Genomic DNA, 24,832 nt, shown 5'->3' with positions numbered 1-24,832 from the left:
ATGGAAAGGTATCCCTTCCCCTGGGCTGGCTGGCTCCCTGCCCTCACTCTACGTGCATTGTGGAGCATAGCCTGAACAATGTAGGATACGGTCCTGTCAGACTTACTCATGCTCTCCCTGTCTAGCTTTGCCAGGATAGAAGGGTAAGTGAGTGAGCAGTGAGAAGAAGAGGTAAAGGGCAGACTATGTTTTGTCTCTGTCATTCTACTGTACATTTTTTAAAGAGTATTTATTTATTTATTTATTTATTTATTTATTTATTCATGAGAGACACAGAAAGAGGCAGAGACATAGGCAGAGGGAGAAGCAGTCTCCCTGCAGGGAACCTAATGTAGGACTGGATCCCTGGACCCTGGGATCATGAGCTGAGCCAAAGGCAGATGCTCAACTGCTGAGCCACCCAGGCATCCCTCCACTGTACATTTTCATAGAAAGGTGGTTAAAGTTGAGATAAAACAAAACTTTATTTAGTGAAAATGAGTAGTTTTCAGAATTCTAGTTTCAAGTTGTGTTCAACCTTAAGCTTTTGGTGTACCTATTTAATTACTGTATGCTGTCCTGCAACTCCAATTATTAGAAATTTCCATACAGTCAGCCAAGTTATGGGGGTTCAAGGTAACACAGAAACTGTTTAGCAATCTACAGAAATATGTGTGAACACATCCTTGTTATCTTTGTTGCTCTTACCATCATACATCTACTCTTAATTTTCCAGTACTGGCTTAGTTTATAATTTAATGAAGAAATTTTTTAATAGTACAGACAGTGGAAGTAGACCAAGGATATATCTCCTTGATATGATAATCATTCATGATACACACTAGTTAATGTTAATTTGAAACACATTTCTAGTTATGCAGTCTAATTATATTAACTATATTAGGGTTGTAAAAGTTTGACTGAGGCCATGTGTATGCTTTTGTTCTCTTTCTATGGCCTAAAATTGCACCTGGTCACAGCCATTGGTCATGTACAATGCCAGGAAGAGAATTAAGGGAGAAGTCATTTGCACATTTCCACCACTGGAAAACTATTTTGAAGTAATAAAAGTCTGGATTTCTTAGGAAATTATCTGGAGGAAGAAGAGATTATTAATTAATTTATTAATTCTCTCATAGACTTAAACTGAGTAATGACAAGTTGGCAGATATTTTATTTTTGAGAAGCCATTTAAAATGCTTCCCTAATTATTTAAACTTTGTATAGCTATTACTGTCCAAGTGAGTACACTTTTTGCTAAGTGTATTCCCAAGACTGTCAAGTGCATTATGCTGAATATTCACTACAGTTTTTTGAAATCAATGGTGCTGTTATTTTTTAAGATGAGGAAACTGAGACTTTAGGATGTTGCTGTAGCTTTTCTAGAAAGCTGTATCCAGACCTAGGAATCAGAATCAGCATTTAAAAAAAGATCCCAAATAATTCATGTGCATAATAAAATTTGAGAAATAACGCTTTATTTTCCAGAGTCCATGTTCATAATCTCTACATAGTCCTGCCTCCTTGGATAATCTTAAGATAAAAATTTTAGTAAGAACATTAGCTGAATCTAATATGTGAATTTAGATAACTTCAAAATAATCCTTTTTTTGTTATATGTTCTAATTTTGTAGATCTCAAATTTGTTAATTCTGCATTTTCCATTTTTCAGCTAAGTTTTCTGAGATCATCTTCTAAGAGTCAACTCTCTCCTCTCCATCACACCTGTGGTCACTGGGATTCTAAGAATGTTCTAGTTTGATAGCTTCAGGTTCTTGTTATCCAAGGTGTTTTTTTAAAGGATAAATAGTGACTATGGTAGTGTTAATCTACAGAATTACAGAGTTGATATTTTTAGACATCTATCCTCTCTTGTGTACGTGCCTTCTAGAATATGATGATAGCTTATTATTTCTACCTTTAATCTTAGGCATTTAAATGTAAAATACAGTTTATAATAAGTTCATTTGAATTATAACAGAAAAAGCAAGTGAACAGTCTATGAGACATTTAAACATTTTTTTTAAATTGAAGTATAGTTGACACATAGTGTTACATTAATTTCAGGTGTACAACATAATGATTCAACATTTTTATATGCTATGCTATGTTGCCGCAATTATAACCACCATCTCTCCTCATACATCACTATTATAGTATCATTGGCTATATTCTCTATGCTATACTTTTAATCCCATGATTTTATTCATTTTCTAATGGGAAGTCTATCTCTCCCACTCTTCCCCCATTTTGCCCATCCTCCTACCTTCTTCCCCTCTGACAACTAATAGTTTGTTCTCTGTGTTTATGTGTCTATTTCTGTTTTTTTTTTCGTTGTTGCTATCTGTTTGTTCATGTGTTTTCTTTTTTAGATTCCACATATATATGTGAGATTATATGCCATTTGTCTTGTCTTGTCTGACTTCTTTCACTTAAAATAATAACCTATAGGTCCAATTATGTTGTCAATGGCAATATTTCATTCTTTTTTTATTGCTGAGTAATATTCCAGTGTATTTGGCTTTCTTCCATATCTTGGCTATTGTAAATAATGCTGCAGTAAACATTGGGGTGCATATGTCTTTTCAAATTGGTGTTTACATTTCCTTTGGGTAAATACCCAGTAAAGGAATTACTAGATCATATAGTATTTCTATTTTTAATTTTTTGAGGAACCTCAGTACTGTTTTCCACAGTGGTTGCACCAATTTTCATTCCTACCAATAGTGCACAAGTGTTCCTTTTTCTTCATATCCTCACTTGTTATTTCTTGTATTTTTGATACTAGCTACTCTGACTGATGTGAGATCATATCTCATTATGGTTTTGATTTGCATTTCTTTAATGGTTAGTAATGTTGAGCATCTTTTCATAGGTCTCGGGCATCTGTTATGTCTTCTTTGGAAATATGTCTATTCAAGTTCTCTGCTCATTTCCTAATTGGATTATTGTTATAAATAATAATAGTTATTATTTTTATTAGTGTTGAGTTATATAAGTTCTTTATATATTGTTGGATAGATCTTTTGCCAATATCTTCTTCCATTCAGTAGGTTACCTTTTTTTTTGATATACAAAAGGTACATTTTTACATTTAATGTAATGTTACATTTTGTTGATATACAAAAGCGTTTTATTTTGGTGTAGTTCCAATGATTTATTTTTGCTTTTGTTTCTTTTGCCTGAGGAGACATATCTAGAAAAATGTTACTAAGGCCCATGTCAAAGAGATTACTGCCTATGTTGTTGTTCTAGGAGTTTTATGGTTTCAGATCTCACGTGTAGGTCTTTAATCTACTTTGAGTTTGTTTTTGTGTATAGAATAAGAAAATTGTCTAGTTTCATTCTTTTTCATGTAGCTGTCCACTTTTCCCAGCACCATTTATTAAAAAGCCTGTCCTTTTTCATTGTATATCCTGTCTCCTTTGTTGTATGCTAATTAACCTATATAATTGTGGGTTTATTTCTGGGTTTTCTGTTCTGTTACATTGATCTATATGTCTGTTTTTTTGTGCTATACTTTTTTGATTATTACAGCTTTGTAGTATGTCTTGAAATCTGGGATTGTGATACCTCCAGTTTTATTCTTCTTTTTTCAAGATTGCTTTGACTACTCAGTTTCTTTTGTAATTCCATACTAATTTTAGGATTATTTGTTGTAGTTCTGTGAAAAATTCTATTGGTGTTTGATAGAGATTGCATTGAATCTGTAGATTTCTTTGGGTAGTATGGACATTTTAACAATATTAATTCTTCCAATCTATACTCTGAAAACTATAAAAAATTGATGAAAGAAATTGGAGATGACACCAACAAATGGAAAGATATTCTATGCTCATGGACTGGAGGTCTGTATGACCTTTTAAAAGACTTAACATGTAAACATGAGCCACTCAGGTTTAAAGAACAAGGAAGGATATGCAAATATCAGAACTCTTAGATATGGTACTTGGAAATCAGTTTGGAAAGTGGACAGGAAGCAATGAGAATCATCAGTGATCCTAGAGTCACTTAAAAGGCCTTTTGAAGTGCAGATTGAGGAAAATCTGAAGCCCATATTTTCTGGCTAGTCGGTTTGTGATAGGGCCCATTATTTTGCATTTTTAATTAAGTTCCTAGGTGATGATCATGCCTGCTGATCCAGGGAGCACACTTTGAGAGCTACTGCACTAAATTTGGGAGGCTTGTTAGAAATTTTTTATATTGATCTATGTAAGATAAAACATATAAATAGATGCTGATAATAGAATTGAAGAGGAAGAGTGGGTTCTAAAAATATAGAGGAATTATAATTGACAAGACTAATTAACAGGGCAGAATATACAGCTGAAGTAGAGGTAAGAATCTAGATTGATTTCTAGATTTCTAAGTTTAGTAGGTGGATGGAAAATGGTGGTGCCATTATCTCAACATATGGAATAAAAAGAGAAGATGGATAGGTTTTGGAGTGGACCTGATGATGAGTTTGGTTTTAGACGTGTCAAATGGAGTTGTGCAGATGCCTGTTAGGAAAGTAGGATACTGTAGAGTTGAAGATACAGTTACAAGAATGAATTTATAAGTGCTGGCATGTATATCTATAGAGGAGAAATGATAGGTCATAAAGTGAACAGAATAAGGTGCTGAGAATAGAACTCTGAAGATTGCCAATATTTAAGGTGAAGTCAGAATAATTCACCTTGAAAGGCTTGAGAAAGGCTGCCAGGAGCTGTGAAATAAAGAGTTTCTATAAAGATGTGATTAGCTTGTCACCACTGCAGAAAGGTTAATTGATATATGGATTCAAATACATTTAGTTTTGTCAGTATCATAGATGGGACCCAGATTGTATTTATCTGAATTTAGAAAGTGTTTTTTTTTAGGACAGGATACATGCCTTTTGTTTTTCTGGTATTAAATTTCTATTCACTTCTGAAGAAGATAACACTGTTGATAAAAATACTTGGTGTATGACTGGATTCATATTCAAGTTCTAAGCTAATATTTTATCTGAAATTTAATAAAATGTTTAAAGAGCAAATGAAGAATCATAATTTATATACATATGTGTGTATATATACATATATATTCTTTTGAAGAAGCACTGTCTCTTGTGGGGTATTACTCCTTTCTACAAGAAGCTTGCATAAATGAGTGTGGAGGTTTTTGTGGTTGGTCCTTCTGAAAGTGTTTCGTTTTTTTCTCCACCCTCATCCCTTCTGGGGAACCAGGAATGCTGTTATTTCTATTAAGAATATTGTTTTACTCTGTGACTTTGTGACAGCTGGGCATGATTATTTTATTAGTTTACTGATTGGTCCAAGTTAAACGAAAAAGAAAGACAAGGTCATCAAATGTGATAACTGTTAGGGCAGCTGTCACTTCTGGTAATCTGACCATAACCTTTTTTTCCTTTTCCTCTAGTGTTTTTTTCTAAGCAGACTTATAACAAAACCATGAGAGTAAAATAGAAATTGCTGCCCTTCAAGACCTGGGATAATGGTTTCATAAGCAGGATTTATCAGTGGTGTGTTAGTATCTGGAGAAGATAGTTTAAATGTGTATGTCCAATAGCAGCACGCCTACCTCTGTTTTAGGAAAACTTCTTGTGGGGTATGTGGATTGACTGACTCGTTAGGACTCTCTGGAAAGCCAGATTTGAGATTGAGCAGACATAGCCGTTTGGATTTGCTGCTTGTATTCCTCTATTAATTAGTTGGAAAGTTCCCCACAAAACATGGCCAAATGCAGAATGAGAGGGACTGCCAGTAAAAGAGTGAGTTTTCTGAAGGACCAGAATCAAAGCACGTTTTCTGTTTTGTGCTCAAACAGATCTGATCTAACAGATTCTCTGTGTATAGACTTTACTATTCACTTGTTGAATACTTTTAAAAATTCAGGCTGCAAATTATCGAATGTGTGTTTATTGTTTCACAGAGACCAAACTAATATCCTAAACTATTAGAAATTTTACTCAATGACAGATCAGTCTCTTAAAAGACTGGTAAAGGGCATGCCATTGAGGCTGATGGAGTGAAGATGGTAGATTTTGAAGATGTAAGACATAAAACACAAAAGTTCTTTTTAGATCAGTTTTGAATACTTTAAGTAAAGACCTTAAGTTGTATGTTCTCCATTTAGAATTAAAAAGAACATGTTATCAAGCATATCATTGGAGTTCAAATTGACATTTCCCCCTTTTCCTTTCTTTGAGCAGGTGGTCAAGTTGTTAAGCAACAAAAGATCACAAGCAGTTGGAATATTAATGTCTAGCCTTCATTTAGATATGAAAGATATACAACATGGTAAGTATAAAAATAAAAATTCAGGTTTTGAATACCCAAATTTGGGCTGAAGGATGTGCTGTTTGGTGGTAAAGTTATTTTAGAGCTTTTGAGGTTAGTATGTTTCCTATAAGTGTTACCAAACTTTCTATCATGATTGTTTCTGGAGGGGTTACTAGTAATGTGTCTTTTATGTTGTTTCTGTATTTTGCTAAAAGCCTAATTCCCAGTTGACATAGTCTGCATTAATAAATACTTAATTTTTAATTCATCAGAAATACTAGTCCCACTGTGCTTTGTAGCTAATTAGATAATATCTGAGGATATTTACATCTGGATGTCCTGCTCAGAGTGACTGATAACAGGAATGATAGTGGAGTATGTCTCAGCCATTGAAAATACCTGAAGATAGTGTACTGGAGAGATAAATATGTTGAGATTTCAATCTCAAGTGTTTGATGAGCTAACATAAATGTTCTAACAGATTGGCTTCAACCAATGTAGGAGTTACATGGATGCTTGTTTTGATTGTTATTATTTTAAGAATGTTTTTATGATTAGAGATGTTGACTAGTAGACTGGATTGCTATGTATAGTAATTAAATGAAAACTCAGAAGTGCTTAAGAGGCTGAATGATCATTTGTTGCAGATGTCTATAAGCATTGGACAAGTAAGGAGGCATTTTCTCTTAGTCTTCCTTTTCCGAGATACGATGAGATGCTGAAAGAATCACAAAAACAAATTTATCGTGTATAGCTTTTTAGGGTAGAAAACTGTTCCTCTTCTTTCAGTTATTTGTTGTGACTATATGTAAACTCCTGGGCTTTTCTATGCATGGAGGGATTGAATTATTTTTTTTTAATAAGCATCAAAGATAGTTTCAAATGATTCTTGCCCACTGATATTGTTGGTGATCCAGACATATGGAAGCAGTAATATCATGGCCTTTGTTATTTCTTTCATGTTGTTGTTTTAATTTATATTTTTAACCAGGCTTATAAAATATTCTCCTATGTTTAGAGCTAGGGTGACTTTAACATTTTCTAAGTGGCTTTAATGTCAATATTTTAAATACTTGAAATCCATCCTCTCATTAACAGGCATTCCTATACTGTATCTTCCTATCACATTTGTGCTGAGAGATATTGTCCAAAGGTGAATAGAGGAATTAAATTTATATTCAGATTGTCCCATAAGCTGCCCCCATAGCCTTAGAATAGATTTAAAGCAGATTGAATTATCCAATGGAATGCCAGTTTACCTATTAAAGAAATGTGGTTTCAAGTATAACACAGACTTTATAAATCATGAAAACATTTAACTGGCTTTCTAGCTTACCCCTGTATGAATGTGGATTCTGTTTGTTAGCCTTAAAATATTGTGTGGAATAATTCATAAATAGCACAAGCCTGGGATGCTTTGTCAATTGATGAGTAACTCTTAATCATAATTTAAGTTTTTATTAAACTGTTTTGATGGTGAGGAGACTTCCTCAAACTGAAGCATTGGGGGTAGTAGTCATAGAACAGGACGCCAAGGCTGGCGCCAAGAAGTACTTGGCGTTTCTAAAGCTGGCAGATGTAGTCCAGTTAAGTCATAGAATGAAATCTGAAAATAATGATATGGTCCTTTCCTTCAGTCAAATATTCAACCCGGGTTGAGTTAATAATGAGAACCTTATGAACAAAGGAGTCCGCCTAACATCTGTGTCTGTGGTAAAGCCAGTGAGAGTTCATTGAAAATTTGCTAGCTTAACATGCAACGCTAACAATAACATGGCATGAACGTCAGTAGTTGAAGGGTCACACAGAATTATGCATAAACTTTATCCTATTAGGATATGAAGTGATTGCTTGAGTCACTTTGAAACCCTGTACACGGTTTTCTAAAAAACAGCCGTCTTAAAATTAAAGTCTGAAGAAGCAAGTAGTGTGCCTTTCAGTGAACAAAGTCCTGTTCTGTCTCAGTATGTTGTCTGGAACCATGATTTACATGTGTGAATCACTTGTGGCCTCTAGAATAAACTTGACTTCTATCAGGATATGCCTCCACTGAGAAATCCACAGAAGCATAAACATCATTGATTTTGGTTGTAGAAGCAGCCACAGAATTTATCTAGACCTCAGTGTCATCTTGTAGAAGAGCAAACAAGACCTTTTTGGTCATCAGGTTTCTTTTTCAAGGTCACAAAGCAGGTTAGTGGAACAGACTAAACTTGGGCTCAGCCCACTTCACTCTCTGGTCCTGTTCTTTTCATTCATATCAGCTGCTCCTTCAAGATTATGCTTTTTCTACAAGCAGCATCAGTATCTTGAAACAAAATCTATGTAACCTTGTATAACAAGAATAGTTTTTTTTTTCTCTTTTTCTCTTTTCCCTTACCAAAACTCTGGAAAAGTTTAGAGTTGAGTTTACTTTGTAATGTTTCTATTTTTAAAGTGCCACATTAGAGTCATCAGTGTAGAAGGTTTGGATGAGAGGTGCCAAAAGTCTAATCGTGGTCTTCCCACCATATCCAGTGAACACCACACCCTGCTCCAGACTCAAAGGTATTTTCTACAATAGCACATGTAGAGTCCTCAGTGTCACACAGAGTCAAAGGGCAGAGAGGGGAGAAAGGATCAGTTTCTTACCTAAGTTTACTAACAATACAAGTGAAGCAGTCCCAAATAATTAACTGTGTGCATGTGCGTGTGCCCATGTGTGCATGTGAAGGTTATGGTGAAGACCTGAGCTGCTCTAATACAGTGTAAATGTGTCTGGTACCTTCTAAACTATCCTGTAAATTATAGCGGTTTTCCAATGGGAATGGTGAGATGGTGGTGTGCCACCTCTAGAAAACAAAACACTCCAATCCTTTATAATAATTTGGAGTCTAGGATGAAGGTGCTTTTCAGAAATGACTTACCTAGTGTGCTAGAGTGTAGGGTCATTGTGGCTTTAGGATCCCCTTAAATTGAGCTCTAAGGATCCCCTGGAGTAATGCCTGAGTTTTTTTTCCCTGGTTTGAGTTCCAGTTTATTGTCACATATGTAGGTCTAGAATCTGTACTTTGGGTGGGCCCTGTGTTTTAATATTTGGCCTTTGGCTGCATCTGGCTGTCAATAGTAAGTTCAGATTTGTTGGGATAGAGCTAAAGCAGTTTCTGAACTGGCTTGTTTTTCTGCATTCTCTCTTGATTAGCATGGTAATTCCTATCTTGCCTGCTTTTTGATGCTTTTAAGGTAATTGATAAACATTTCTTATCCATGATTTTAAATTGCTCTCAATGGGAGGATTAATTCAAATCATCTAGCCTATTATTGTCACTATGAGAGTATCCTGTAGCTCTCTAATCGAGTTGTGTGGAAAGAGAGGAAAGTTTCTGTACAGCATTCCATCCGTATTTCAGAAGTCAGTGTGGTAGTCACAGCTTCAGGCTCATTCTGGTAGAAAATAGTAGCTGCAGAGCAGTTTGAAATTTCATGAGGCTCAGTTTTATGTCCCACAGTCTCAGTACTAGGTAGAATATTGAACTGTGATAATTTTGAGAGTGGAGGGGGTTGCTATGACTAATATAACCTGGGCAGTCAGTGCAAAGTGGAAATTTTGCAGGCACATCAGGAGTAGGGTAACTCTCTCCTATCAGATCAAATGGAGATAAATTTCTGACATGATTCTCCATTATATATTTATGTATTTATAGCTTCCTTTATATTTCATTTATAAAACAACTATTTATTGGCCAGGGAACTAAACAGTTTGAAAAGCCTGCTTTGTAAACCTGAGGTTGTCTAGTGCTCTGTCCTTTTGGTACTTGTGTCCAAAAGGATTGTTCCAGATTGATGCAAACACATCACAGAGGCAGGAAGCTGTTACCCTTACAGTCTGCAGCTGGCAACTAGAAATCTAACTTAGCCAGTAGCTGGACCCAGGACCAGTTAGGGACCAAACCTCCAACAGCATCCTTAAAGATCCAGGCGATAGAACTCCACTAAATTTTCCTGCTCTGTCTGTGAAAATGGGTGGAGCATCCCTAAGAGATTTAGCTAGCCTGTGTGTCTTGTATCTTTTTAGTGTCACCATTAAATACCTACTTGAGCTGTTAGAATTATTAGTTAGCAAGCCTCAGTTACTGATCTAGACTTGAAATAACTATCTCTGAAGTATGGCTTTTCTTACAGAGTGCTGGCCCACCATCTCTGAGGTAGGGATGACTGCCTCTAAGTTGAAGCTTTAACTGGCTCATATACACTATTACATTCCCTCAGTATGCATGTTTTATAATAGATTAAAGATACTGTAGCAAAGGAAACCTAAGATGTATTTAATGATCTCACCCATAGAAATAAGTTTTTTTAACCTTCTAGAATTGTCCAGCCCAAAGTATTAATGGTTCTTGTTCCTTTTTTCCTTTCTTCCTTTTAATGTCTGCCCTATCTAAAGCCACCTGGTATCGTGAGCCCATGGGCAACAAATACTAATATATGTCCTTGTTGAAATTTCTATCCTTTTTCATCATGATTTGTCGAGATCATGTATCTTGACATCAAATATGATAATTTTGTTAACTCCCTGGTCAATAAAATCATGGATATTTTTCTTCTTTGGTCTCTAAGCCTATTAACTGCTTTTTTCAAACACTTTAAATAAAAAAATGCAGGTAGGCTACCTTACAAGGACAATGACATTCTTTTAGGTTTAAATCAGAAATTCCAGGGGCACCTGTGTGGTACAATTGGTTAAGTATCTGACTCTTGGTTTCAGCTTAGGTCTTTTTTTTTTTTTTATAGGATTTTATTTATTTATTCATGAAAGACACACACACACACACACACACACACACACACACACAGAGGCACAGACACAGACAGAGAGAGAAGCAGGCCCCATACACCCTGGAGTCTGAAGTGGGACTCAATCCCGGGTCTCCAGGATCACACCCTGGGCTGAAGGCAGCGCTAAACCACTGACCTAGCCAGGCTACCCTCAGCTCAGGTCTTGATGTCAGGGTCGTGAGATCAAGCCCTGTATTGCACTCTGCACCCACACAGAATCAACTTGAGATTTTCTCTCCCTGCCCCTCTGCCCTTCCTGCGCTCTCTCTCTCTCTCTCAAATAAATAAATAAATCCTTAAATAAAAAATCAGAAATTCCAGTGAAGTCTGTGTGCTAATTTCTGATTCCTTACTGGATCCTGTATCATGTTGATGTTTTTTTGATCTTCTGTCACTGACCTCCCTCAATAGGGCTCAGAGTTATTAGAAGCCTTATCCCAATAACTGTGTAGGAAGATATCTAGTTTTGCAGGTATTTAAAAAGAGAATTACTTTTGACAAACAGGACACATACTCTTTCATAATCAGATCTTTTTATTAGTATCTGTAGAGGTGAAATTAAACATTGTCTTGAGTTTTTACCTCTCCACCCCTTTCTATCATTTGCCAATATAGGCATATCTCAGATATATTGTGGGTTTGGTTCCAGAACAGCAGTAAAGGGAATATCAAAATAAGCTGAGTCAAATGAATGTTTTGGTTTCCAGCGCAAATAAAATCTGTTTACACTACACTATAGTCTATTAAGCACACAGTAGCATTTATTTAAAAAAATCATATATCTACCTTCATTAAAAAATACTTTATGGCTAAAAAATACTAACCATCATCTCAGTTTTCAGTGAGTTTTGATAATTGAGCACAGATCACTGTAATAAGTATAATACTAATGAAAATTGAAGTATTGCAAGAATCACCAAAATATGACACAGTGACATGAAGTGAGCAAATGCTGTTGGAAAAATGGTGGTCATAGACTTGCCTGAAGCCAGTTGCCACAAACATTCAATATGTAAAAAATAACAGCCAAGTCAGTAAAATGAAGGGCAAGAAAATGAGGTAAGCCTGTAGCTGTATAAAGTGGTCCAGAAGGGAGTTAATTTTCATTATACAATGGAGGGAATGAAGGCTTATAGATTAAGCCTGCCTGGGGCTTCACCTTAATAGGACCAGAATTGGTGTCCAGTTCCTTTGGATCCCACTTTGTTGCCCTCCATAGCATTTTAGCTTTTTTTCAGAATGAGGACCTGTGTTTCCTAATAAAATGAGAATATGCAACATATGCAAAAAGAGAACTGGCAAAAAGGCACAATACTTCTGGCCAGCAGTTTTTTTTTTTTTTTTGAGTTACTAAAGCACTAGAAAATATATTTAGCAAATTTCCTTTATTCCTTTGTCATTTCATACAAATTCCCCAGTTTGCATATTGACTCTGTTCCTTAGAGAATGAAATGGATTTTTTTCACAGCTACGAATTAGGGGGAAAAATATTTTAAAGGGAATTATTAATAAAGTTGCTTATTCTTGACTGAACCAAGAAAAGATAAACACATTTATTAGAGAGAAAGCAAGCTGGGCTGAGCTTATCAATGAGCAAAAGCAGGTTGTGATTACTTGTAGAAAGCTTGTGATACATAGGGCATGGGACTTTCCCTGCCTTTTTTTTTTTTTCCAAATTACTGATGGTCAGAGAGTTTAGAGGGAAATATATCCTCGTTAAATCCTTGGGGATGCTTGCTTTCATTTTGTACTCATGCTCTAAGCATAATTCTTTATTCCTTTTGTCTATAGTCCCTGGGTTTCCCCTTTATTTTCAAGTGCAGACTAACGTTGATTAAGAGCCTGATTCCAGAGCCACACTGCTCAGATTTTGTTTTGGACAGAACATTTGTCTCCCCTCAAACACTAATTCATATGTTGAAAGCCCTAATCCCCAGTGTGATTGTGCTGACCACAGGGCCTGTGGGAGATAATCAGGTTTAGATGAGCTCATGAAGGTGGCTCCCATGATAGGATTAACATCCTGTAAGAAAAGGAACAGAGGCCACAGGTTCTGCACACTAGGAAGAGGGTCCTTACCAGTTCCAGCCTCCAGAACTATGAGCACTAAATTCCTGTTTAAACCACCCAGTCTGGGAGATTTGTTAGTGGCACCAGCTGACTAAAACAGACTGGAATCCCAGTTCTGCCTCGGGTTAGCTGAGTAACAACCTGGGCAATTCTCTTCATATCTCTATGGTTCCATTTCCTCATTAGTAGAAAAGACTGTTAAATGAGTTATTTCCTGTAAACACACACATACATTAGTCAATATTCATTCTGTCTTTGCCTTTCTGCATTTCTTAGGAAATGAGTTGTGTTAATAGGCTTTGGAGGTGCTTGAAACTCAGAAGTTGGCTAACCCTAGTGAGGAGAAGAGAACATAAAGGTTATTTATTCCCCCTTCTGTTGTGAAGAGGTCTGCTACAAGCCTTTACCGTGAGGAAACAGGTGGTGGAATGCAGAAGCTGCTCCTGATGGCATTTAAGAGCCAGATGAGAGGAAAGAAGTGGGAGTCTAAGTTCAAGGGGCACATAACTGGGGCAGATTCAATTGTTCTGGAGCTTGGGTTTTCTGTCAATATTACTGAAATAATGAGTTAGTACTGGGCTGTGTCCATCTCTGTTTTCTGGATGGAGATAAATATGAGGATTATTTATATGAGCAGCCCTTTAACATTGAGCCCTGGCACACCTTTGGACTGTACTTTATCTGCAAGGAGAGCAATTTGCTTTTGAAATTTGAAAGGTGGGGGGATCTCCCCTAACTGTGTGGTTTCTTAATCATTGTTGCTGGGCACTGTGAGCTCACCATATTCCACATGTTCTGCTGTTGGCTCTGGGTGGCTTTTGAGGGTAGCTGGGGAAGGGAGTTTAGCATTGTTACTACAATGAATCTTGGTAAGGAGCAAGAGTAGAAGTGGAGGCATGGACAGACGCTTCTGTTTCTTGATTTGAGATATTATTAAACTGACAGTTAAACTGGTTTCTAGGTCTGAGTGTAAAGTATAAAAACACTTGTTTAAAAATCTGGAAATTCCCTTTTGAACTACAGGAACTTATGGTAAGTCTTCCCATGAATTTTGATAGCCTACACACGTAGCAATTTTTTTTACCCTGTTGGGCTGCCACTGAATAGTGTTTTTCTTATGAAATTTTCTACCAAACAAGTTGTAGATTACAAACTCCTGGTCTTTTTCCTGGAGTTTCTGGTTTCATTCTTGGAGACACCAGCTTTTTCACTTGCCTATTAATTACCATAAGAAAGTTTATCCATAATCATTTGTTTATTTTTGTAATATTTTCAAAAATTGGTTTTAGTGTGGGCAATGTTTTTCCCAGTAGGTTTTCCAGTGTCTGGTTTCTTTATGAAACTCACGTTTACAAGGCTCACTTAGAAATTGCTTCATGCCCTTTTTTTTACCTTTATTTTAAGTGTTTTCCTCACATGGGATATGGAGTTTTAAGACCTGTTTATTATATTTATTGAGACATTAAAATCTAGTAAATGCTGTTGGGAGGTTTAGTGAATGGTTTTCATTGAAATGTAAAGTCACTTAGAATTAGAAATTTGAGAAGAAAGTGGGCTCCATCCAGTGAGCTGTGTAACCTTTTCATCAATTGTAGCCTTGTCATGGAGAAAAGTGCATGTGCAATAGGTCCACTTTCATTAAAACCTACTTTTAGAAATTTAATATCAGAATATGTTTTAATTTAAAATATAAATTCATTACCTAGAATTTCTTATAAAAAGAAAGACCTCCTAAATCATTTTAAGTCACACATAGATTATTAAATCAAGGGAAAATGAATTATTAGAAGTCTTTCATTACAGGTTCAGAAAAAAACCTGGGTTGAACTTAGCTTATATTTTTTTTATGACATTATTCCACAGTTGGGCTTTTTGATTATGCTTTTATGGGAAGGAGAAACACAATACTTAAGGCTGTTCTGAAACTGTGAGCTTTGGATATGAATATTCTTTTCCTTCATTGCCCTTAGTATCTGATTGTGTATCAAGTGTTTGGGTGTTTATTTTTGCTGGCCTCCCCCACCTCTCACCCTCTCTCCCCTGTTAGCTCTTTGAGGCCCCAAGACAGCCCACTGCAGCTCAGCTCAGTATATTTTTGCCCCTATAATGCTTTACCTGTTCTTCACAATTATCAAGTGATTGTTAAAGGACTTGTCTAGGACCAAATGGGGCATGTGTAAAAGGTGGAGCTCAAATCTGAGCTCAGAAACTTAGTATCCGAGTACAAAATTAATCACACCAACTTTGACTCTTGACTCACTGTGTGTTAAAGGTGCACTTATTGCAAAAATATTCCTTTTGCATAATCCTTGAGAGGGGTGGGGATTCAGACTGTTATTTTTTGCAGGGGAGCCTTTTTGATAACTAGAGTCCCGTGTGTATTTTAAAATTGACTTCTTAAAATTCTGTGTGTTTTGACAAGTGCTTTTTCAGCACCCAAAGTGGCCACCCTCAAGATGCTTTCTGGTTTTCTTTATCCTTTGAGATGAAGTAAGAATCTGAGAGTACTAGAGATGAGGAGAGAAAGGAGTGATTGTTACTTTCCACATTTCCCTTAGAAGCCACCTGTGTCCTATTCCTACTAGGTACATTCTAGAAATATCAGAAATATAATCAGCCCTGCGTGCTAAGACATCAGATAAAATGGCTAAAAATGTTACATAATGGCATGTTATCTTTGAGCATGACTACAGTAATGATATTTCATGCTGATGACTATCTTTCCTCTTTCCTCATGGTCAAACATGAATACAATAAGATCTCTACTTCCCCAGTAGCAATTTTCAGCCAAATACCTTTGAATTTGTTGTAAAATTTATTAAACAGTTTCAGTCAATTGTTATTTACATGTAATTAGGAATCCAATAGTACAGAAGGGCTTGCAATGAAAAACCCCAGTTCCCAGTTCTCCATATGGGCTTCGTCACTTCCATGATGGATTGTAAAGGCATATTTTCCCCTTATTTGGGCCACTGTGGAATAATCGCAGCCTCTTTCAAGGAAATGGTGGAATTTAAGAGGAGGATTCTCTATCGTCAATGACAGTATGAAGTCCTTATGAATTAAATTGTTGTGAAGCGAATTCTAAATTGAACGTGATGTTTAAATGTATTTTCTGCAAGTTTTTTTTTTAATTCTAAGATTTGTGATTCTAAGTTTATGATTTCACAATTGCTGATGATAATAATATTAATAGCCAGCATGTAAAGTCATTGCTGTAGGGTTTGCAATAACTCAATGAGGTAGGTAAGTTATTATTTCTATTTTAGGGATGAGAAATTGAGACAAAGAGGCAAAAGAAAGTTAAACAGCAGGTGGTGGGCTGTGATTTAATCACCGGTGGTCTGGTTGCAGAGTCTGCTTTGAAGCCCTGTGCTGTACTTTCTAAGAACTCTCAAATGGTAGTAATTGTATCAGTAACTTAAGCTGGAGAAAATAGTGCATGATTTTTTATCCTCCATGGTTCATAACTACCAAATCAGCAAAGAGGTTACTTAATGGATAGTGGAAGGTTTGATTTAAAATTCCTTTTATTATCACGTCTTGTCCTGTCTTTTGTCAGTTCTGTGACTTAGGTGATGCTCAGATATGCTTTGCCAGAGAAAGTTGCAGAGTAGAGGTTGTCTCTATGCCCAACTTCTGTGCCAATTAAAGGGATAAGGAGGAAAATGTATTCAAAGGCTATGACCACTTTAGCAACATATTTTCATATAAGTATCAGAGTGTATTAGGGTGACTAATTATATTGTTATAACCATTAGCCCCTATTATAAAGATGTCAGAATTGATATTTAACTTATAGTAGGAAGATCTTGATTCATTCATTTCTATTCTACTATCTTCTTTCCTTTTTTCTTTTTTTCTTCCCATAGTTAATTATTCACTTACTCAGATATTTACTGAGTACTTACTTTGTGCCCAGCTCCATTCCTGGCACTAGGACATTAAAATGAGAACAAAAAAGACTAAACAACAACAATAGCAGCACACGGCTGTGTGGAACTTACATTCCAGAAGGGAAGAAGACTTTTTTAAAGTTTCTAACTCAAATTCACTCCTCCTAGATGGAGGAGAATGGAAATCAAGTATTGAGTTGATCATTGTCCTCAGTTTCCAGAAATAATGTGAGTTTTCACAACACCTTCAGGATTATAGCCTATTTGAATCTACTGTGATGTTGCTTAGAGTATTCTAGATGGGTTAGGAATTAGATGAAGTGGAAAATGAAGAGCAATGAGAGATGTATTTATATTGAACATATTCTATATTTTTAGTGGTTCTATCTGGAAAGAGGACATTATATAAGCTTTCTTTATTTTTCCTCATTTGTGCATCAAACTTGATTCACTAAGAAAAAGGATAATTGGAAATTGTTTAAAATCAGATTGTGTTTTTATATTATTTCCACTAAGCAGTTGGTTCTATTAATGATTTCTTTCATAAAGAGGAACATAAACAGGAACAGCTTTCTTGATTTGCTAACACTCATGTGAATATAAATTTGAAATATTTATCTTTAGAGAAAATATTAGTAGCTAAAATACAAGCAGAAAATTTGATTCTATTTAGTGAACTGTGCGATAACATTGCGAATTTGTCATAATAGCCATTTGGAAGAGAATACAAATTGAATAATTTATGTTATACACATTGATAGTATTTCCTTTGGGAACAAATTTCTTTTAATTCTTACCATTTTTTCTTTTGAAATTCAAAATTTTATTATCAATCTGTTTTAGACCTATTGGCATATATGCTCTTGAACTGCTATATATCAATGTAGTTCAATTATGTCTTTCTTCCTTTAAAAAGTTTTAATTAATCGAGAATGGAAGTGTGTTTCATAAAGGTTATGCCTCAACCAAAAATGTCTTACTTTTTTTTTTAAGATTTTATTTATTTATTCATGAGAGACACAGAGAGAGAGAGAGGCAGAGACACAGACACAAGGAGAAGTAGGTTCTTGCAGCGAGACTGATGTGGGACTAGATCCCTGAACTCCATGATCACACCCTGAGCTGAAAGCAGAGCTTAACCACTGAGCCATCCAGGCGTCCCTGTTTTACATTTTTGAAAATCTCTTATAGTCCAGTTTAATAGATAGCCAGAGTCTCATATCTGCTTCTGCTTTTATTCTTTTGTTATATGTTGTTTTGGTTGAAATGTATGAAGAAAATCTGTGTTCACACAGATATGTAGTTGAAAAGAGTGAAGTTATTAGTCTTTCATACTACACCATAACTTAATAAGTAATAATTTCCTAATGGTTAGTTGCAATGTGGAATTTGAAAGCCACATAAATAACTTATAATACATTAAAAAAAAGATTATGTCTCATTCAACATTAAATACCTGGATCTGCTAACATTACTTTATATAACTGAGTTAAGGCATTTAAATTATTTAGATATTTGGCAGAAAACATAAATTTAAGAATATTGAGTTCATTTAAATGAAACCCAGATATTCATTTAAATCTGAACAGGCTCTGCTATGTTTTGAAGTGTTGGAGATGTTTAGAATAGTTCTAAAACAGCATACTTTGCCTTTTTGAGATAAATTGTATATTTATTTTTAACTAAAATTCACTCATTGGCAGTTTTCTGGGTCCTAATGCCAGTTACAATATGTGTATGTTAATGTTGGTTGCTCAGTGCCCTATTTTAAGTTTAACTTGGAACTGTGCAAACAGACATTTGGGCCTTCTGGCTTCACTGCCGAACAGTGTAAACTAGCAAGCAGAGCGTCAGTCATCCTTATCTCAGTCATAATCTCTGGAATGAAAGATTCCCATCATCTGTTGCACGTAGCAAAAGGTCTGGGTGTCACAAGGAAATGACATCAGTTTTCTAGCATCTGTGATACCCTCGAGTAGTAATTTCAGAATACTTAGCAAAAGGCTTACATTGTTGAAATATGATGTAGTCTGGGGAGTTAACTTTTAGTCTCAATCTCTAACTCTTTTATTCTGTGCCAGAAAGGAATTTTGCAAGACAGGATGAGTTTTCCTTTATGGTAGCCTGGCTAGTGGGGATGAATACACCTACTCTCCTCTTTACTCAGAAGAGAGGAGAATGGAAGGAGATGTGATATTCGCTGGGAAATCTAAGAATAGGAAATTGCTTCTTCTTGAACAGTGAGGTTCATGATATCAGCTGAGTGTATTTTTAGTGCTTTGGCAAAGTATGTTAGCCAACCAGCAACCATTTCGCCTCAGCAACCATTTCGCCTCAGCAACCATTTCGCCTCATCTGATACACTCAGATGGACTTTGTCCACCTTGAAAGTAAGGAACAGACACAAAAACATACAAAAGAATATGTATGGGAATTGTGAAATTTGAGGTCTGTGTTGTTCTGTTTTGTTTTGTTTGAATGGTTGAATTTTTCATGGGATTATATATGTACGGAATAGCTAAGGAAAAGACATTAGCGAATTATTGTGATGGTGGAAAACGGTTCTCCTGGTCAGTTGAAGCAATAGGTATGGGAATGTGGAGAAAGTTTCTAAATATTGATTCAGTTCTTTGGGTGGAATCTTGAAGAAACATCTATTATTCATAGAGCACTCTCATTTCTTTTAAAGATTTTATTTATTTATTCATGAGAAACACACAGAGAGAGGCAGAGAAAGAAGCAGGCTCCCTGAGAGGAGCCTGATGTAGGACTCAATCCCAGGACCCTGGGGTCATGCCCTTGAACCAAAGGCAGACGCTCAACCACTGAGCCACCTATGTGCCTCTAGAGTACTCTCATTTTGAACTGTAATTCTTAACTAGTTGTGGGGAAGAGACTGGTAACTTGTATTTTACGATGGAGGAGAACTGTGATGAACATTCAGGATGCCCAGGGTAGGTTAAACCTCTTCTCCCACCAATGTCTTCCATCTAAAGCTTTTCTAAATGGTGATACCCACCCTCTGTTTTGCACATATTGCTAGTCATCCAAGGAATGTCAGGAAGCTCTGACCATGATAAAAGCTTTCTTTAGTTAAAAAATTTCTTACAAGCCACAAGAAGAAAAGAATAGATGCATCTTGCTCAATTAAATGAAACATTTTGAGGCATTGTAGTTGCAGAAATGCTGAAGTCACTGAATATTGAAAGTAATGAAGGAAGAAGGGGGAGGAGGAGAAGCAAAACTAATAGTCTCTTTTGTCCAGGCACGATTCTGAGCAGTGGGTGGTCATTACTGAACTCTAGAGAATGGGCACAGTGGTGACCGAATAGCAGATACAAGGAGGAAAATTGCCCCAAGGGTGGCCTTACCATTCACCAGACAGCCCCTAAAGCTTAATTAAGGCACAAAAGTCTGAGTGGATGAATTAGAACAGAGGCAGTTCCATTTTACATTTAAAGAGTTTTTGTTTTCTTAGAAGCGACTTTTATTCATTAAAAGCATATCAGAGAAATCAGAATATTTGGAACTCCTCCCCATATTTATCTGATCTCTCATTCTTGGCAATGAAACATTGCACTAATTCTTACACACAAATATATACATCATAAAAGAAGAAAGAGAGACCTTCATTAACTGAACGATGACAAAATAGACTTAACACACACATAGACTAGTGCATCACATTTTTGTACGTATTAACTACATGTTAAGCTAAGCAAACCACAAAATTATTCTTAGGGGAACAAAAGTATTGTGTGTAGTCTTTAGATTTTTCATATTTTTAAGGTTTTTTGGGCAAACTAGTCACGAGACAGAAGTTGTTAGTCAAAGTCATGTCTGTGGTGCAATGAAAGGAATTACCTTACCATGTCACATCTTGGTATGCAAGCTCGTCATATTCTCAGTCATATATTGTAAGGTCAAAACTATAAGTTCTCTTTGGTTTTTGGTGAATTTTTAATTTTCAGTGACTAAGCTTCTTGGTTCCTTTCCCTATCTCAACATGTCTGCCAGTACATAAATGCTATTATATAATATACTGAGGAAGCTATGTAAGTGCATGTTTGAGTAAATTCTTTTAAAAATTATTTTTCTAAACCACAAATATAATCTTTGTGTTTGTAAATTTGAACTTTCTCTTTAGGGTTTCTTTTGAAGTCAGACATGTTTGTGAAGAATCACACTGAAAAAGTATAAGTATTATCTGTGTGGATGTTATTTTAGCATCAGACATTTTAAATTTCTGATAGATTGTGTATTCCTGGAGCAGTGTATATGCATGCATTCAAAATAAAAATTAATAGTGTTCCCCTTTTACAGCATGTGTTAGAAAACAGTGGCAAAATGTGATCAGAGTTAGGGTCCTATTTTCAGGGAGACTCACTAAGCTCTATTTTACAAGGGCATAAATGTTTACCTAAGCAAGAAGGTGAAGTCCGTTATGCCCAATAAAGGACATTTTGGAGTGCTGGTTTACGGAAAACATTTAACAGACAGTGGATCTTTTACACAAAGTACAGTGCGTTGTTTGAAACTATTTGCTCATCTATACACTATGCTTAAAATAAACACTGTCTGGGAATATGCCAGTCTTTTTTTTTTTCCCCTACCTTTTAATTCCACACCCTAGATTTTGTCACCTGCCAAAGTCAAATAAATCTTATCTAAACAGTTGAGATAAGCTTTGAGTTGTACCCAGTATGGTCAAATCAACAAACCTCTTCAAAAACAGAAATGAAATACAATAACGCTAGATTAAACAGTCTACAATGGCAATCGTGTTTGCATTTAAAGATTTTATTCCAAAAGGATTACAGTCTTGGTATCCATTTTTCTCCCCGCTGCCTAGACAAGAAGGAGACATACTGAGTTAAACAAAATGCATTTGTTCTCTAACAATTTAACTTGTACGGCTCTTATAAACAAGGCCCATAGGTGTATGAAGCCTACTGACTTAATCACTAACTTATGTCATTATCCTTGTATAAGCAAGTATGCTTGAGAGGTACCAGTGGTGGATTGAGTATCAGATTTATTTTTTCCAGCAGGAAAGTCTTTCTTTATATAGCCTAAGTACAAAATCTATAGAATTCTGGCATTTTATTGTCTGTACCCTAGAACAAATCCCCACCAGATTAAACTTCCTGAAAAGAGAAGATAGTATAAATGGATATGATTTCTAAATTAATAGTCTATTATAAAAATGCAAGTTTCTTCCCTTTTAGGGCATACATCATTTTAATTGCTAATAAAATGTATACTCTTACGAGGGCAGGAAGTATGTCTGTCAGGTTTACCATCATATCCCCAGGGCAGAGAAGACTACCTGGCCTGGAGTTTGAACTCTATGAGTATTTATTCAGTGAAGGAGTAAATGATGTTTTCAAGAAGAGGCTGTTTACTTTGCAGATAAATACAAACATTTCATAATTATTTAATCAGTTGTTGATATTTAAAAGTAAGTTTCTGAAGTGAATACATTTTATCATGGAATTAAATGGTTCCCTTTCAATGTTACACTATTTAATTGGCAGTTTATTTATGTGTAATCAGTAGTAAACAGATGTTATTATTTCAGTCATTGTCAGATAGTATTGACTTCTGTGCATTTCTTGACCATAGCGTAATTTATACACTGCTTGGTGATTTTTCACTGATCTTTAAGTACATCTTCACCTACTTGAATTTAACCTTTAGCACATCTGAGAATTAGCCCAGCTGGGTATAGAATTGGGATGCTGATGTGCTGCCTTTATTTTTAAGGCCCAAACAATGATATAAAATATATATTTTCATTTTATGAACATGATACATAACATAATTTATGTTGTTTTGTAAGAGCAATTATATCTACAAATGTGTGTATGATATTGAGACATTTAGAGACAACTAAGAACTTTCCATTTTTGAGTGCCTGCTATGACAAGTACTGTGTGCTACACAGTACAGGAATTACTTCTAATCCTGATAATAACCATTTGAGGGAGATATTAACACCATTATTTACCCATTTCACATGTGAATAAGTCTCCGAGAGCTTACCATGTCTCTCCCAAGAGACATGCACTAGTCTGTGTGAATCTAAAGCATTGAGGTCTAAGGTTTCAAGTAATTTTGGAAAAAAATCCAGGCTTGTGAGTTATTATTTGAGTATATTAAAACTTTTCAACTCAATAAATATGTTAATGCGTAAACCAGGGATTTGAATGGAAGGAGCAATAATAAAACTTAGAAGTCTTATAAATAAAAGGAATGGAGTACCGGTATTTTAATTTGGAATCTTTAAAAGAAAGCTATTGGCATATTTGCCATTAAGTTTATATGGTCTTAAAAAAAAAAGTTTATATGGTCTTTAGATAATCCAGAATTACTTGAAATATTATTGAAGAACTTGTGTGTTTTCCATGTATGTTAAAAATGTGTAGCAACATGTCTTCTGGCAAGTTTCCCACGGTATGCACATGCTGGGTGTATGTTTGACAAGCATGTTTGGTAGTAGGATGTGTAAACACTGCAAATGTAGTGTTTCCTCTTATTATCAAGGGTGAAATTTAGATGAATATGGTACCGAGTATTTTCCTTTCTGAGAAATGTTAGTTTTTTAACTTGTTGGGTATGTTTGGTTAACTAAACCAAGCAAAATCAAACAAAATCTTTAAAATTGCTTCACTGCATCATTAGGAATTTTTTGTTAAATAATATATTTCAACAGTTTTTAAAGTAACTCCCCAGGTGTGTGGATTCTCAGTTGGGGATTAACACATCAGTATTTCCTTATAAAGGATTCTTGATTCCATTGTCGTCAGATTGCACAGTGACATACACTTACCAAAGGTTTCTATGCTTTACTAACACTCAAAAAAAAAAAAAAAAGGAAAGTAATTCTAGGCATTTCTACCTAAATTGTTTTTCCCTCTTTTGTTTTCCTTTTTATATCTTCCTGGCAGGACAAATAAAGCACTTCTAGAAATTCCTGAATCCATAAAAACTGACCATTCGCATCCACCACATTTTGTAGATATGAAGAAGGAAGAGGAGGCTTCTTCCTCTGGAAATATCTTTTACTCTGTATGCCTCAATTTCTTCCTTCATTGTCGTGTGGATGGTTATGCTTATAGTATTATTTGCAGCAGTTATCACTGCCCATGCCAATATTTGGTTTTAGCTTTCTCAGGTGTTGCTGTCTTCATGGATTGATGGGACCAATAACACAGATAGGTGATTGGTAGTGTCTCTTTGTTAAGGTCAAAGATTATGGCTTCTCTCCGAAGATTCAGTAATGACTTTATTTTTCACATTTTAAGCTCTTTTAGTTTTTCACTTTATGTAGAACACTGGCATGCGCTGATGATATCTAAAGCGGGATCCCTGCTATTAGGCTATTTAAAATCTCCTTGGAGGGACAAAGCACCTAAATTCTGTATGAAAGAAGTACTTGAAATTATCAGGTGATTTGTATTTATGTTAAAGGGTTCAAAGAAGAGGTCAGGATGTCATCATGAGCCATGGCACTTAGGGAATATTTCAGAGATTACTTAGGCTGGGGCCTGAAGTTGCTATTTGTCAAAGATGGTGGTTTGTCACATTGCCCACACTTTTCAGCTTACCCTCCATTTTAGGTAACCACTGGAAACTGTTCTGACCAGTGAGACATAAGTAGAAATTCACTAAGAATTCTTTTTTATTTATTTATTTATTTATTTATTTATTTATTTATTTATTTATTTATTTATGATAGTCACAGAGAGAGAAAGAGAGGCAGAGACATAGGCAGAGGGAGAAGCAGGCTCCATGCACCGGGCG

At 35.6% G+C, this 24,832-nt stretch overlaps 1 protein-coding gene across 2 annotated transcripts in view; it reads left to right on the top strand.

Annotated features, from left to right (window-relative positions):
- The window catches only part of FMN2 (formin 2), a 378,878-nt gene that overhangs the window by 171,448 nt on the left and 182,598 nt on the right, over positions 1 to 24,832 (top strand). For both annotated transcript variants that reach the window (XM_077901499.1, XM_077901498.1), the window contains one exon: positions 6,176 to 6,263. In XM_077901499.1, coding sequence (XP_077757625.1) covers positions 6,176 to 6,263 — 88 coding nt within the window. The remainder of the gene's footprint in view (positions 1 to 6,175; positions 6,264 to 24,832) is intronic.

This window comes from Canis aureus, chromosome 6, assembly GCF_053574225.1.
Source record: "Canis aureus isolate CA01 chromosome 6, VMU_Caureus_v.1.0, whole genome shotgun sequence".
Classification (NCBI taxonomy): Eukaryota; Metazoa; Chordata; class Mammalia; order Carnivora; family Canidae; genus Canis; species Canis aureus.
This window is presented reverse-complemented; position numbering and strand designations above follow the sequence as displayed.